We start from the raw sequence: 17,727 nt of genomic DNA, 5'->3' as shown, positions 1-17,727 counted from the left end.
CTGTGGTTGCTGATGCGTATATGGTTGTGTCACGACTTCCTCCGAAGCTGCCTCCTCTCCTTGTTCGGGCAGGCTTCGGCGTTCGTCGTCACCGGCCTTCTAGCCACTGCTGCTCCTCATCTCATCATTCCATTTGTTTTGTCTTGTTTATTACACACACCTGGTTCATACCCCCTCATCAGAACCTGTATAAGTGTTCCCTCTGCCCCCTTGTCTTTGTGTGTGATTGTTTATTGTGGAGGTTAGATTAGCTCGGTGGAGCTCTTTGTATTTTGTATCGCCGGGATATTTCACCCGTGTGCCTTGTTGTTTCCAGTGTGTTTGACGCATTGCTGCGTACCGCTGTGTTTTGGGAATAAACCTTTATTCTGTGATTTACTCTCCTGCGCCTGACTCCTTCAAAATCACTCACCACAGAATCACACACCAAGACATGGAGTCAGCAGGAGAAGAGAACATGCCAACAGTAAAGCATCCTGAGACCATTCATGTGTGGGGTTGCTTCTCAGCCAAGGGAGTGGGCTCACTCACAATTTTGCCTAAGAATAAAGAATGGTACCAACACATCCTCCGAGAGCAACTTCTCCCAACCATCCAAGAACAGTTTGGTGACAACCAATGCCTTTTCCAGCATGATGGAGCACCTTGCCATAAGGCAAAAGTGATAACTAAGTGGCTCGGGGAACAAAACATTGACATTTTGGGTCCATGGCCAGGAAACTCCACAGACCTTAATCCCATTGAGAATTTGTGGTCGATCCTCAAGAGGCGGGTGGACAAACAAAAACTCACAAATTCTGACAAACTGCAAGCATTGATTATGCAAGAATGGGCTGCCATCAGTCAGGATGTGGCCCAGAAGTTCATTGACAGCATGCCAGGGCGGATTGCAGAGGTCTTGAAAAAGAAGGGTCAACACTGCAAATATTGACTCTTTGCATAAACTTAATGTAATTGTCAATAAAAGCCTTTGACACTTATGGAATGCTTGTAATTATACTTCAGTATACCATAGTAACATCTGACAAAAATATCTCATAACACTGAAGCAGCGAACTTTGTGAAGAACAATACTTGTGTCATTCTCAAAACTTTTGACCACGACTGTAGAGAGCTGTACTGCAGTACAACACACTTTACATTTTTGACATTAGAGAAGCTTCCACTAAAGAAAACCCTCTGAGTTCTATTAGATAGATAGCTCTGAATCCACAATATGGCAGAGGTTGAAAAGCCATAACACATAGGTTTTCTCAACAACAGGTTATGGTCAATAATGTCAAAGGCTGCACTGAAATCTAACAGGACAGCTCCCACAATCGTATTATTATCAATTTCTTTCAACCAATCATCAGACATTTGTGTCAGTGCAGTACATGTTGAGTGCCCTTCTCTATAAGCATGCTGAAAGTCTGTTGTTAATTTGTTTACAGAGAAATTGCAGTGTATTTTATCAAACACCATTTTTTCAAAAGTTTGCTAAGAGCTGGCAGCAAGCTGATAGGTCTGCTGTTAGAACCAGTAAAGGCTGCTTTACCACTCTTGGGTAGAGGAATGACTTTGTCTTCCCTCCAGGCCTGAGGACAAATACTTTCCTCTAGACTTAGATTAAAGATATGACAGAAAGGAGTGGCTATAGAGTCAGCTACCATTCTCAGTAGCTTTCCATCTAAGTTGTCAATGCCAGGAGGTTTGTCACCTCTCCCACACTAACTTTACAAAATTCAAACTTGCAATGCTTTTCTTTCATTATTTCTTTTTTTATACATGAGTACAATGGCTCACTGTTCGTTGTTGGCATTTCCTGCCTAAGTTTGCCCACTTTGCCAATTAAGTAATCATTAAAATAATTGGCAGCATCAAATGGTTTTGTGATGAATAAACCATCTGATAATTTCATTTAAAGTACTCCAAAGTTTTTTTTCCATCATTCTTTATATCATTGATTTTGGCTTCATAATACAGTTTCTTCTTCTTTTTGTTGAGTTTAGTCACATCATTTCTCAATTTGCAGTAAGTCAGCCAGTCAGATGTGCAGCCAGACTTATTAGCCACTCCTTTTGCCCCATCTCTTTCAACCATACAGTTTTTCAATTCCTCATCAATCCATTGAGCCTTAACAGTTCTAACAGTCAGTTTCTTAACAGGTGCATGTTTATCAATAACTGGAAGAATAAATTGTATAAATTCATCAAGTGCAGCGTCTGGATGCTCCTTATTAATCACATCAGAGATCAGACCAACAAATATTTTGTCAGCGCAAAATATTTTGTATGATCTATCATGGTCCAAACACACCAAGACATTCGTAAAGAGGGCACGACAAAACCTTTTCACCCTCAGGAGACTGAAAAGATTTGGCATGGGTCCCCAGATCCTCAAAAAGTTATACAGCTGCACAATCGAGAGCATCTTGACCGGTTGCATCACCGCCTGGTAAGGCAACTGCTCGGCACCTGACCGTAAGGCGCTACAGAGGGTAGTGCGTACGGCCCAATACATCACCGGGGCCAAGCTTCCTACCACCCAGGACCTACAGTTGAAGTCGGAAGTTTACATACACTTAGGTTGGAGTCATTAAAACTTGTTTTTCAACCACTCCACAAACTATAGTTTTGGCAAGTCGGTTAGGACATCTACTTCGTGCATGACACAAGTAATTTTTCCAACAATTGTTTACAGACAGATTATTTCACTTATAATTCACTGTATCACAATTCCAGTGGGTCAGTTTACATACACTAAGTTGACTGTGCCTTTAAACAGCTTGGAAAATTCCAGAAAATGATGTCATGGCTTTAGAAGCTTCTGATAGGCTAATTGACAACATTTGAGTCAATTGGAGGTGTACCTGTGGATGTATTTCAAGGCCTACCTTCAAACTCAGTGCCTCTTTGCTTGACATCATGGGAAAATCAAAAGAAAAAAAGGGGGTAAATTGTAGACCTCCACAAGTCTGGTTCATCCTTGGGAGCAATTTCCAAACTCCTGAAGGTACCACGTTCATCTGTACAAACAATAGTACGCAAGTATAAACACCATGGGACCACGCAGCCGTCATACTGCTCAGGAAGGAGACGCCTTCTGTCTCCTAGAGATTAACGTACTTTAGTGCAAATCAATCCCAGAACAACAACAAAGGACCTTGTGAAGATGCTGGAGGAAACAGGTAAAAAAGTATCTATATCCACAGTAAAACGAGTCCTATATCGACATAACCTGAAAGGCAGCTCAGCAAGGAAGAAGCCACTGCTCCAAAATCGCCATAAAAAAGCCAGACTACGGTTTGCAACTGCACATGGGGACAAAGATCGTACTTTTTGGAATAATGTCCTCTGGTCTGATGAAACAAAATAGAACTGTTTGGCTATAATGACCATCGTTATGCTTGGAGGAAAAAGGGGGTGGCTTGCAAGCCGAAGAACACCATCCCAACCTTGAAGCACGGGGGTGGCAGCATCATGCTGTGGGGGTGCTTTGCTGCAGCAGGGACTGGTGCACTTCACAAAATAGATGGCATCATGAGGAAGGAAAATTATGTGGATATATTGAAGCAACATGTCAAGACATCAGTCAGGAAGTTAAAGCTTGGCCGCAAATGGGTCATCCAAATGGACAATGACCCCAAGCATACTTCCAAAGTTGTGGTAAAATGGCTTAAGGACAACAAAGTCAAGGTATTGGAGTGGCCATCACAAAGCCCTGACCTCAATCCTATAGAAAATGTGTGGACAGAACTGAAGAAGCGTGTGCGAGCAAGGAGGCCTACAAACCTGACTCAGTTACACCAGCTCTGTCAGGAGGAATGGGCCAAAATTCACCCAACTTATTGTGGGAAGCTTGTGGAGGGCTACCCGAAACGTTTGACCAAAGTTAAACAATTTAAAGGCAATGCTACCAAATACTAATTGAGTGTACGTAAACTTCTGATCCACTGGGAATGTGATGAAAGAAATAAAAGCTGAAATAAATCATTCTCTCTACTATTACTCTGACATTTCACATTCTTAAAATAAAGTGGTGATCCTAACTGACCTAAGACAGGGACATTTTACTAGGATTAAATGTCAGGAATTGTGAAAAACTGAGTTTAAATGTATTTGGCTAAGGTGTATGTAAACTTCCGACTCCAACTGTATATACTAGGCGGTGTCAGAGGAAGGCCCAAATAATTGTCAAAGACTCCAGTCACCCAAGTCATAGACTGTTCTCTCTGCTACCGCACGGAAAGCGGTACCGCACCGCCAAGTCTAGGTCCAAAAGGCTCCTTAACAGCTTCTATCCCCAAGCTATAAGACTGCTGAACAATTAATCAAATGGCCACCCAGACTATTTACATTGACTAAGAGTTGTGAAAATGTACCACATACTGGTGAAAACTGAACCAAAGTGATGAAAATAAATGGTACTATTGTTCTCTTCCCACAGGGTATTATTTGTGATAGATGAAAATAGTAAATATTCACTGTAAGGGGCACAACTTCCTGAGGTGTGAAGGGCACACTGGTATTGACTGAGAGGTTCACATTGAAAAGTTCAGGGGTTACACAATAACATGCTAGAGTACATGCCTCACAAACAGGTGCGACAACACTGTTTTGTGACGCATCCGTAAATTAGAACAGGTGTCACTCTAGTGAAGCAGTAAACACTGAGAGGATTACCTGTGAGGCACAAATTGTTTTGTGTGGGTAGTTATTGTGCAATTACAAACAAGGACATTAAATCAAAGCTATGAATACATATTGGAACCACTGAAATCAGAAAAAGTGATTGACTCAATCTACTTTGTTCAACACAGAGTCACTGGTTTATGCTGTTCCTCTACAGTGGTCAATATGTGAAAATAACTACAGCTGAGAATTGCCAGGGACCTCACAAAACGATATTATCAAGATACTTAGGTGCCGATTTTATTTGTATTGTGATTCTCACGAATCTCACGATTCTATATGTATTGCAATTCGATACTGAAATTGCTACCCATATGTCTGATGCAGAGGGACAACAGAGACCCATGAGAAAACGAGTTTTGATCAGTCATGGAAAAGTGATGAAAACATATTGGCTCACCATTTTAAAAGATGGAGAACACACTATAGAAGGAAAAATACAGGAGTTATGGCACAGGTACAGCTAACTAGCACTAAAATAATATCACAATAACGTAAACAATAATATTGCGATATATCGTAAAAAATAATATCCTGTCTAACTGTCTCGGTTATTCCCCCATCACAGAAAATAACCCAGCTTTCCTACCTCTCTATTTCACAGGCCTGACACCAACATCTGCAGTATAAAAGCTGATCTGGTAAATGGGTTGTTTTTTATGAACCAAAAATAATACACATCCTACAAGGGTGTGCATCATTATTCAATTAAGGTGTGACATTATTCATCTTTAACAGAAATCACTCAATTATCAATCATTGAAAACAACATGTGTCACGTATCAAGAATGAAATTATGCAGATAAATATGCTCCAGTCACAAACATCTGAGCATTAGAATAGTCATGCCAGGAATGTCCAACCTCAACACACACATACACATACACAGACAAACACACATACGTGCACACAGACACACATACGCATACACACACAGTTCCAGGTGATAGAAAAACAAGCTCGAAGAGATTGAGGAAAATCCAAGCTTCAGAGATGCCTGAGAACGTGTTGTAATTGGTATATTTTTATGACATGGCAGTTATCGTTATCTCTGAACCCTGATATGAGTTTATGGCACACAGTGCCTTGTAATCTTGAGCTCTGTGCCATATCCCCGACGGCTAAGACAACAAAGCACTGCTTGACCAGTGCCCATGGTCACATATAGGACAATTAATCAACCAGTCCATCAATCAAATTATATTTCATTCAATTTGATTTGATACATTTTAGGACAGGAGCCAACCTGTGTTATATATAGGAGCAGTTGTCCCTCAGTAAATAAAGTGTGATGCCAGGGTAGTGGGTTCGATCCCTGGGACCACCCATACACAAACATGTATGCACACATGACTGTAAGTCGCTTTGGATAAAAGCGTCTGCTAAATGGCATATTATATTGATGAGGAGTTATAGATCTCTAGAGAATACATTGAAATAAGTATAGTGTGCACTGCAGAGGAAATAAAATATTGATCTGATGCTGATCAAAATCGACATTAATTATATTTGTACTGTTGCCTGACATGTACAGTATGAGTCTATTTACTTCAGCCTATTATCCTCCACTGATGCCAAAGGGCCAGTCTGACCGTCACCTGATGGGGATCACCTGCGTCCTGACCTGTTGTTTACATTGTTTTCCTCCTGCACTGCACCACCTTATTTACCTACAGCCGGGTGACATAAGTACAGAGGCAAAGTTCAGCCAGTGTTCGCGGTTGTTTGTGATTCAAATCACAACACCTCACTCTAACATGGAGGCTATACACACTCACACCTGACTCACTGTGAATACCAGGTGAATACACTGCACAGATTTGAAAGTATTTTCCAAGAACACTTGTTTGAGGTGCAAAGTGAGAAAGAGACAGAAGAACAGAAAAGAAACATAGAAACATATTTTTCTGATACGTTTCTAGGGATGAGTTGCTTTTCCTTAACAACTTGCATGACAAGCGATAACACACAAAATAAACACAGACACAATTGACATTGACATTCAAGCACACTATTTTGAAAGTCGGCTGACTGTATGAAACTGGTTTTGTCTCTAGGGTCAGATTGACAGCACCGATTTAGGTGAGGACAAGTGATGGCATATTGACTATGTTATGTACACAACACTGTGGGATTGGTCCCTCCTAAAAAAACACAAAACACATTGGGATTATTGACAAAGTAATAGGCAACTTTCTTGGGGCGTAAATGAGGTATCCCACAGAATGAGAAACGTTGGGGCCAATTCCCAAATGAATCCTCATTTTCACAATACGTTTTTCTAAACAGAAATGTGGGCACTATCGGGGGAATAGGAAATCATTTGAGAGAAAGTCTAATCAATTTGACGGCGAGTGCAATACAGGCACGAAACCTACCTTCTTGGGTTTGAGCGCAGGTGAACTGGAGCCATGGTAGCGCGACGCACAGCGAGAGCATCTCCCGGAGTCCCCTCATTCCGACAGTAGACACAATTTATCAAACATTACGAGCTGGGAGAGATGTACAATATCGACTACCCTCGACGGTTTCCCCCTGCTCATGAATTGTTAGTCGAAGAAATCATTGAAATGTAAAAATGTCAAGAAGAGTGCTCTCCAGGTTAAGTCTTCGAATGTATCCCCTGCTATGTACAGTATCTCAAAGAGAACAGGTAAAGTAAACACATTTGGACTGAAGAGTCCTCAATCTTGAACGTTTTCTTTGCAGAGTCGAATTGATTAATACATTCCTTTAATTTACAGAAAAACGAAACGTAAAAAGCCTACTCATAGGCCTATTGACAAAAATATAGGCTATGTACAGGGTAAGTGTAAATCGGTTTGGCACAGAGTTTACAATCTTTCAACCTCTCTAATGTGTAAAATATTCGTAGTAGTCACTGATTGGACAAGATACTGTCGTTGAACCAACCAGAGACAAATGCGCCGTCTGTAGGCTACTCCACAACTGTCTGCGTAAAGTCTACAAAGTAGTACTTGGCACTAATTGATTAGGGAAAAACTATTCACTCCACTTCGATAACGAAGTGACTGTTTCGTAGCAGGTTAGGAGAACTTACGCAGCAGGTAAGGATAATTAACATAGCAGGTTAGGAGACTGAGGTTAGGGTTAGGAAAATGGTTAGGGTTAGCGAAAATGCTCTCCTAACCTGATACGAAAATCACTTTGTATCGAATTGTCCCGAATTGATTATTATTGAACCATCTTTGTGAGTAAATAAAGCTCCCTATTCATCATGCTTTTTTAAATTCGCCTATATTAGCCGTATTGGTAATGTCAATTTGAAAAATACAGATAATTTTCGTATCATCTTTCTGATTTCTGTTATATCTTTTGGATATCCCTCCATAATTCTATACTTAAAGTATTTGAAGAAATAACTTGTAGACATTCTTGTAGCTCTACCAGTTAATTATGATGAACCACACTACACACAATTGACTTAGCATGGTTTGGGCTTCCTGGCTTATCGCAGGGCTAATGTAAGTCTACCATTGATAAATGGCTGCTTGTTGAGAGTTACATTGCTGACAAGCCCCGCCGTTCTCCATGAAGGGCGGTATTGTACCTAGGTATCGTGGACTGGTTAATCACTCTTTCTTTGAAGGGGGCTGGACCAGAGCTATCAGAATGACAGCATTGTCCACGGGTCAAATTTACTTCTCAACCCCTACAAGCGCGTGTACAGAGGGGGCAAACATTCTTGCATTCTCTCGTGTGTGTCACTGAAACACAGTTTTTCTCAGCGTGAAAGTATATCAAATGAATTCAACTATTTCAATGTTGGTTTTCTTTGATGGACAGTGATGCACTGATGATGTTATCCTAGTAGTGGAACTGCATATGAATATAATCTTTATACCGTCATCATGGTGGTTATTGATTAAACAATGATTCAGCATAGTTCAATTGTACATTTATTTAGACTTCTCACTATTTCACATACTCTTTCACACACACACACACACACACACACACACACACACACACACACACACACACACACACACACACACACACACACACACACACACACACACACACACACACACACACACACACACACACACACACACACACACATAGAGACAGACAGACATGTCTGTCTGAGTGGATGAGCCAGCTTAACTGCTCTCTTGAAACTGGCTTTGCCTGTAACTCCAGTCTCTGTGTGTGTTTGTCAGTGATTGAACAGACTGAGTCTATTGACGCACCCATGTGTCAATCTAATGAACATAATACAAAAATCCCCATCAAAATCAATCAGTTTAAGCTAGAGAAATTGGGCTGTGTCTCACATCCGCCTATATAATAATAATATCATATGCCATTTAGCAGACGCTTTTATCCAAAGCGACTTACAGTCATGCGTGCATACATTTTTTTTTTGTGTATGGGGGGTCCCGGGGATCGAACCCACTACCTTGGCGTTACAAGCGCCGTGCTCTACCAGCTGAGCTACAGAGGACCAGAGGCTACAGAGGCCTATGTTGCCCATACGCATCTGCCATGGAAAGTGACAGAGCTACAGCTGTTTGTCAGACCAGGAGACATCCCGAAAATCAGTCTTCTTACGAAAATGTCTGTAGTGTCCGAACGTTTTGGGCTACGAACTAATGACCACTGTATGGAAAGATTAGACTCTCACGAACTTCATGGTGTTCTCCATTTTGCTCTATTACCCCCACAAGCGTCTCAGGACTTATCTGAAGGTAACCCATACAAATGAATGGAAGTATGGATGTAGTTTTGTGCCAACAAAAATAAGGGGTTAAATATGTGTAAAAAAATAATTTAAAAAATCTCCTAGATATACAGTGCCTTCGGAAAGTATTCAGACCCCTTTACTTTTTCAAGATTTTGTTGCATTACAGCCTTATTCTAAAATAAATACAAATCCTCAGCAATCTACACACAATACCCCATAATGACGAAGCGAAAAGAGGCTTTTAGAAATGTTACCACATTTATTAAAAATAGAAAACAGAAATACCTTATTTACATAAGTATTCAGACCCTTTGCTATGAGACTCGAAATTGAGCTCAGGTGCATCCTGTTTCCATTGATCATCCTTGAGATGTTTCTACAACTTTATTGGAGTCCACCTGTGGTAAATTCAATTGATTGGACATGATTTGGAAAGGCACACAACTGTCTATAAAATGTTGACAGTGCATGTCACAGCAAAAACCAAGCCATGAGGTCGAAGGAATTGTCCGTAGAGCTCAGAGACAGGATTGTGTCGAGGCACAGATCTGAGGAAGGGTACCAAATAAATTCTGCAGCATTGAAGGTCCCCAACAACACAGTGCCCTCCATCATTCTTTAATGGAAGAAGTTTGGAACCACCAATACTCTTCCTAGAGAATCGGGGGAGAAGGGTCTTGGTCAGGGAGGTGACCAAGAACCCAATGGTCACTCTGACAGAGCTCTAGAGTTCCTCTGTGGAGATGGGATAACTTTCCAGAAGGACAACCAACTCTGCAGCACTCCACCAATTACAGTGAGGGAAAAAAATATTTGATCCCCTGCTGATTTTGTACGTTTGCCCACTGACAAAGACATGATCAGTCTATAATTTTAATGGTAGGTTTATTTGAACAGTGAGAGACAGAATAACAACAAAAAAATCCAGAAAAACGCATGTCAAAAATGTTATAAATTGATTTGCATTTTAATGAGGGAAATAAGTATTTGACCCCTCTGCAAAACATGATTTAGTACTTGGTGGTAAAACCCTTGTTGGTAATCACAGAGGTCAGATGTTTCTTGTAGTTGGCCACCAGGTTTGCACACAGATCTGCAAAGAGTTCCACTCCTCTTTGCAGATCTTCTCCAAGTCATTAAGGTTTCGAGGCTGACGTTTGGCAACTCGAACCTTCAGCTCCCTCCACAGATTTTCTATGGGATTAAGGTCTGGATACTGGCTAGGCCACTCCAGGACCTTAATGTGCTTCTTCTTGAGCCACTCCTTTGTTGCCTTGGCCATGTGTTTTGGGTCATTGTCATGCTGGAATACCCATCCACGACCCATTTTCAATGCCCTGGCTGAGGGAAGGAGGTTCTCACCCAAGATTTGACGGTACATGGCCCCGTCCATCGTCCCTTTGATGCGGTGAAGTTGTCCTGTCCCCTTAGCAGAAAAACAACCCAAAGCATAATGTTTCCACCTCCATGTTTGACGGTGGGGATGGTGTTCTTGGGGTCATAGGCAGCATTCCTCCTCCTCCAAACACGGCGAGTTGAGTTGATGCCAAAGAGCTCGATTTTGGTCTCATCTGACCACAACACTTTCACCCAGTTCTCCTCTGAATCATTCAGATGTTCATTGGCAAACTTCAGACGGCCCTGTATATGTGCTTTCTTGAGCAGGGGGACCTTGTGGGCGCTGCAGGATTTCAGTCCTTCACGGCGTAGTGTGTTACCAATTGTTTTCTTGGTGACTATGGTCCCAGCTGCCTTGAGATCATTGACAAGATCCTCCCGTGTAGTTCTGGGCTGATTCCTCACCGTTCTCATGATCATTGCAACTCCACGAGGTGAGATCTTGCATAGAGCCCCAGGCAGAGGGAGTTTGACAGTTATTTTGTGTTTCTTCCATTTGCGAATAATCGCACCAACTGTTGTCACCTTTTCACCAAGCTGCTTGGCGATGGTCTTGTAGCCCATTCCAGCCTTGTGTAGGTTTACAATCTTGTCCCTGACATCCTTGGAGAGCTCTTTGGTCTTGGCCATGGTGGAGAGTTTGGATCTGATTGATTGATTGCTTCTGTGGACAGATGTCTTTTATACAGGTAACAAGCTGAGATTAGGAGCACTCCCTTTAAGACTGTGCTCCTAATCTCAGCTCGTTAACTGTATAAAAGACACCTGGGAGCCAGAAATCTTTCTGATTGAGAGGGGGGTCAAATACTTATTTCCCTCATTAAAATGCAAATCAATTTATAACATTCTTGACATGCGCTTTTCTGGATTTTTTTGTTGTTATTCTGTCTCTCACTGTTCAAATAAACCTACCATTAAAATTATAGACTGATCATTTCTTTGTCAGTGGGCAAATACTTTTTTCCCTCACTGTAGGCCTTTATGGTAGAGTGGCCAGACGGAAACCACTCCTCAGTAAAAGGCACATGACAGCCCGCTTGGAGTTTGCCAAAAAGCACCTAAAGACTCTCAGACCATGAGAAACAAGATTATCTGGTCTGATGAAACCAAGATTGAAGTCTTTGGCCGAATGCCAAGCGTCACGTCTGGAGGAAACCTGGCACCATCCCTACAGTGAAGCATGGTGGTGGCAGCATCATGCTGTGGGGATGTTTTTCAGCGGCAGGGACTGGGAGACTAGTCAGGATCGAGTCAAAGATGAACAGAGCAAAGAATAGAGAGATCCTTGATGAAAACCTGCTCCAGAGCGCTCAGGACCTCAGATTGGGGCGAAGGTTCACCTTCCAACAGGACAACGACCCTACGCACACAGCCAAGACAATGCAGGAGTGGCTTCGGGACAAGTCTCTGAATGTCCTTGAGTGGCCCAGCCAGAGCCCGGACTTGAACCCGATCGATTATCTCTGAAGAGACCTGAAAAATAGCTGTGCAGCAACACTCCCCATCCAACCTGACCGAGCTTGAGAGGATCTGCAGAGAAGAATGGGAGAAACTCCCCAAATACAGGTGTGCTAAGCTTGTAGCGTCATACCCAAGAAGACTCAAGGCTCTAGTCGCTGCTAAAGGTGCTTCAACAAAGTACTGAGTAAAGGGTCTGAATACTTATGTAAATGTGATATTTTTTTATATTTTTTTATTATGAATTAGCAAAAATTTATAAAAACCTGTTTTTGCTTTGTCATTATGGGATATTGTGTGTAGATTGATGAGGGGAAAAACGATTTAATAAATGTTAGAATACGGCTGTAACGTATTAAAATGTGGAAAAAGTCAAGGGGTCTGAATACTTTCCGAAGGCACTGTAGGGCAGACACTTCAAAACCTTATTCCTTATGATTTATTTTTTGACTGTGTTTTTTGCTATTTATGAATGTGTTATTAAATGCGTTTCTATGGGCTATAATATTTCATTCAATATTTTATCAAATCATTTTTCTATAAATATTTTTGATACGTAAAGGGGTCCTAAAATTCCAAATCAAATAGCTAAATGATCCATGTTATGATCATCTTATTATTATTATTTATTATTATCATCTTGAAACAATTCCATATGTTAGCTTAGTAGAACCCCCCCCCCCAAAACACCCCAACATGTTCCTATTTGTGCCATTGCCATATGCATAGACCTACTGTTGTTATGCAATATGCAAAAACAAATAGTAAATATCTCACTATAGCCAGAGGTTCTACCAGGAAGTTCTTCTCAAAGATCTTATCATTTCGAAAAGGACCTTGTTTCATCTTGGTTAACAGTGAGGTATGGGGTCAAATACAATAAACAAAGATAGACAGTTAAAAGCAAGCATGTAGGGGTTGTTTTACAATATCTTCATTCAGCTAGACAAAAGTTGCCTCCACGTTAGGCCAGGCAATGAAACATTTCATAGGCAAATGGCAATAACATTTTTGTAATGCGTTCGTCAGTGCGAGATGTGTGCTGGTGAAGACTGACCTCGTCTGGGCAACATGAAAACATGCACAGGTATATTACAGAAATTACTTAATATGATTATGTCCTGGCTCTAGGCAAGATGTGATGGAGCACTCCATATTAGTGGATCCCATCTCTGGTCCTCGAGTACCCCCAACAGCACACATGTTTTCCCCAGACGAACATACCTGATTCAACTAATTGAGAGCCTGATGATTAGTTGATAAGTTGAATCGGTTGTGCTTGTCCAGGGCTACAATAACAATGCGTACTGTTGAGGGTACTGGAGGATCGGAGTTGGGAACCAGTGCAGATAGAGGGCTATAGTCAACAATGCTCTGATTGTTGATTGTATGTAATCTACTTTAGTTTAATCTAATGTCACCACATCTGTCAGATACATTTCAATAATGTTCACACAGAGCCTATGAGACAGGTCATAGAGAAAATGGGTTTCTTTTCCTTTGTTTTATTACATCACTTTACAGCTTTATAGGGTCGGGTGTCCATGACACCCCAGAGACTTGGTAAAACATCAAAAAATGTACCCCAAACACCAGAAAACAACTACCGAAAATGAACCAAGCACACTCTTCAAACACAGGAACCCGAAGGAACACAGAGGACAGAAAACCCTTCTTGACTTATTTTGCATTATGGAGCAAAAAACAAAACATTTCATAGGAGAAGGTATAAAAAAACTGTAGATTGATTATATAAAAAAAGATCTATTATATCCACATCCTCATATGGTTGACCTGTGAAACAATTTGAAATTAACATTTCTTATAATACTAAATATAAGGCAATAAAACTCAAATTATTCAACATAAACAATTAACATAGATGCTGTATGTATGTGAATACTGGACTGTTTGGTTTGTATACGGTATAATAGTGTTAAATATTACAACACTCACCAAAAAGACAGTAACCTCTGAATTCTGCTGGTATGTTGTGGAACTGTTAGATATTACTTGCTAGATATTACTGCACTGTCGGAACTAGAAGCACAAACATTTCACTACACTCACAATAACATCTGCTAACCATGTGTATGTGACCAATACATTTGATTTTGATTTCATCTGATTTGATCAGTGGTGGTAGAACACCTTACATCTGGACAAGCAGCTAAATCAGACTGTTTGATGTGTTGATGAGTCTTGACAGAATACAATCAAAGGGAGGTTTGAGGTCAGGAATTGTTCTAGTAATGCAGTGAATATTCTCAGTGCATTCCATTTATACTGTCATTAGCTTTAGGTGTTAACAACATACTGTATCTGACATGTCAAATAGAATACAACTCCTGAAAGAGGAAAAATACAAAGAGAAATGGTTTCACCCTGCTTATTCATAAGTAACAAACTGTGCAAATAATTAAATATATTAAATGAACATGTCACATAAACAGATACAGTCATGAATAAATACATCAACAACAGTCACATTCAATTACACTCAGCTATCAACTTGGACCCTTATGTCTTCCTCTGATCCAACTCAACACAGACAAAAGGAACTCAAGTACGAGCAATATGATGCAGTTTGTGATTCCTAACTAGGGCAGGCAGGCAGGCAGTAGCAGCTTGTGTTAGTGAGGGGAGGTGTGCACATCTTCATGTATAAGTGTCTGTCTAACTACAGGACATCACAGTTGCACATAATTTCCAATACTGACATCACACATTTTACCACTTGGCTAAAAGAGACTCAGCAGTGATGCATCTACTTATCCATTTATAGAACACACTGAGTGTGAGGGAAGCTGCATTTGAACTTTTGGCAATCTAAGCATCCAGCTATCTATTGTGACTATCTATTACACAGAAAGCAGTGCAGTTAGGCCATGCAGTGCTAGCACCATTAGTCAGGTTAGAGGAGACCAATCATAAAGTCCACATGCCCATACTGTACTGTATATTCACCTGATCACAGTGGAAGCATGGGAGGGCATGCAACTACGAGACCTATCTCAGACTGATTTCTCCTATTACAAGGGAGCGAAGGCAGGAAAGAAGGCATTGTCTACTGGTTTTGGTTACTAGGAGCCCATGGAAATCTATCACTATATGTCAAACAAATACAGCACAACACATGTCACTACAGGCCAATGAGGCAGTGACAAGAAGTTTCAGACAGCCAATTACAACCAGGTATTGGCATGTGATGTCATGATTAGAGAAGTTTTGTTCTATTTGTTGCATAAATCCACATACACCGAGTGTTTACCAGCATTTGTCAATTAAGTCTGATAATTATCTGTACAAAAAAGCTAATCTGATAATACTTGTGGAATATAAAAATACTTTCTTGATATATGTTTTCCAGTTTCTTGAAATACTTTGCAAATGCAACTTATTTCTATGTGAAAACTGAAATGAGCTATTCATTCCTTTTCCATTTTAGTAGCTGCTCTTATCCAGAGCAACTTACAGTAGTGAGTGCATTCATTTTCATACTTTTTCGTACTGGTCCCCCGTGGGAATCGAACCAACAACCCTAGCATTTCAAGCGCCATGCACTACCAACTGATACACATCATCACATCACTAACCACTTGATGTCTCAATGTACTCAATTCATGTATTGTGCATTGTTTATCTTCATGAGGAACAGCAGGTAGCTTAGTGGTTAAGAGCGTTGTGCCAGTAACCGAAAGGTCACTGGTTCTAATCCCCGAGCCGACTAGGTGAAAAATCTGTTGATGTGCCCTTGAGCAAGGCACTTAATCCTAATTGCTCCTGCAAGTCGCTCTGGATAAGTGACGTAAATGTAATGATGCAGTTACTAGATGACCAGCCTATGTACAATAATGTAAATTTACATTAAATGTTTTGTAAGGATGGTAAATGAATACTGCATGTTATTTGTTCAAGAAAAATATTGAATTTGATGTGGATGTTTTGTGTCTTGTCCATAACTTTGCACCTTTTGATGTAAATGTTTGAGGACAGGGTTTTGTTCTTTCTGTATTCTATTAGAATGACAATCACAGAGAAAGGGATAGGGAAACAATTCCAACTATTGAATCCTGCAAGGTACTGTTCTCAATTATACAACTACCTTCTTTGTCGAAGTGGAGATGCTGAAAAAAAATTGGGCCTGCACTACAGATATTGGTCCATTAATACTAGTAAAGGCCCAGAGCACAACTTTTGTGAAAAAATATTTTTAAATGATATATTTGTTTTGTATTATAATTGTTTTTGTATAATTATTTTTCAGGGGGTGCTGCAGCACCCTCAGCACCCCTACTTCCCGCGACTATGGGCACACATTCCCTTTCAATTGACACAGTATTTTTGTACTTATCCTCCCGATCAAAATTGGTGAGGATCCAAGACCCTGGTAGGAAGACTCCCCCCCCCCACCCCCACTGTCATTCCAAAAGGTCTCTTATGATACCATAAGGTCACCGCTTATCGTTAATAGACTCCTAATGTAACCTCATCCCCCATCTATACAGCAACACCTCTTCATTTTACACTAAACAGATGAGACACTGATGAGGTCAAGGAAATGGTGGCAGCCAAACTTATCTTAGCTGGTTTGACGACAGGGACATGTTATCAAAATGGTATACCAGTAAGCCTACTATATTCCAGAGGTTGCTGAGAAGGAACTTTAAAGTAATAGTGTGTGATTGGGCCTGCAGTTCATGCATATGGGCATACCTGCATCGAGCGTCCCATTGGTTCCTGCATGAACAACGCTCTTAACCACTAAGCTACCTGCCACCCCAGAATCCAAGCAGTACATCTCTCCATAATAGTGTAAAATCTTCATAAATGTGTTCAATTATAAATCTACTGAAAGATTCCTTACATGAATATAATGCCAAAAAAGATGCAACACCGTTTCTGGGTGGTCATTACAAAAGGTACAATTTGAATTTATGTTTTTCTTAAACTTCGTCATATAGTGGTTGGCAGGATAATATTTATGAATAATTTTAAAAGAAACATCCTTAAATTTTGTTAATAAGTAGGTACACTACCGTTCAAAAGTTTGGGGTCACTTAGAAATGTCCTTGCTTTAGAAAGAAAAGCCATTTTTTTGTCCATTAAAATAACATAAAATTGATCAGAAATACAGTGTAGACATTGTTAATGTTGTAAATGGCTATTGTAGCTGGAAACTGCTGATTTTTTATGGAATATCTAGATAGGCGTACAGAGGCCCATTATCAGCAACCATCAGTCCTGTGTTCCAATGACACGTTGTGTTTGCTAATCCAAGTTTATAATTTTAAAAGGCTAATTGATCATTAGAAAACCCTTTTGCAATTATGTTAGCACAGCTGGAAACTGTTGTGCTGATTAAAGAAGCAATAAAACTGGCCTTCTGGAGACTAATTGAGTATCTGGAGCATCAGCAATTGTGGGTTTGATTACAGGCCAGAAACAAATAACTTTCTTCTGAAACTCGTCAGTCTATTCTTGTTC

General features: G+C 40.5%; 1 protein-coding gene across 1 annotated transcript in view; it reads right to left on the bottom strand.

The window, feature by feature from the left end:
• LOC311133378 (receptor tyrosine-protein kinase erbB-3-like) overlaps positions 1–7,130 on the bottom strand; it is a gene marked incomplete at both ends in the record, with an annotated part of 39,339 nt that extends 32,209 nt beyond the window's left edge. The window contains one exon of the mRNA XM_084166881.1: positions 7,052–7,130. Within this exon, the coding sequence (XP_084023007.1) occupies positions 7,052–7,130 (79 nt within the window). The remainder of the gene's footprint in view (positions 1–7,051) is intronic.
• Between the last annotated feature and the right edge of the window lie 10,597 nt (positions 7,131–17,727).

The sequence above is a fragment of the Coregonus lavaretus genome (assembly GCF_964263955.1).
Source record: "Coregonus lavaretus genome assembly, chromosome: 8".
NCBI classification, from domain to species: domain Eukaryota; kingdom Metazoa; phylum Chordata; class Actinopteri; order Salmoniformes; family Salmonidae; genus Coregonus; species Coregonus lavaretus.
The sequence above is the reverse complement of the archived record's forward strand: the minus strand, read 5'-3'. Positions and strand labels throughout refer to the sequence as shown.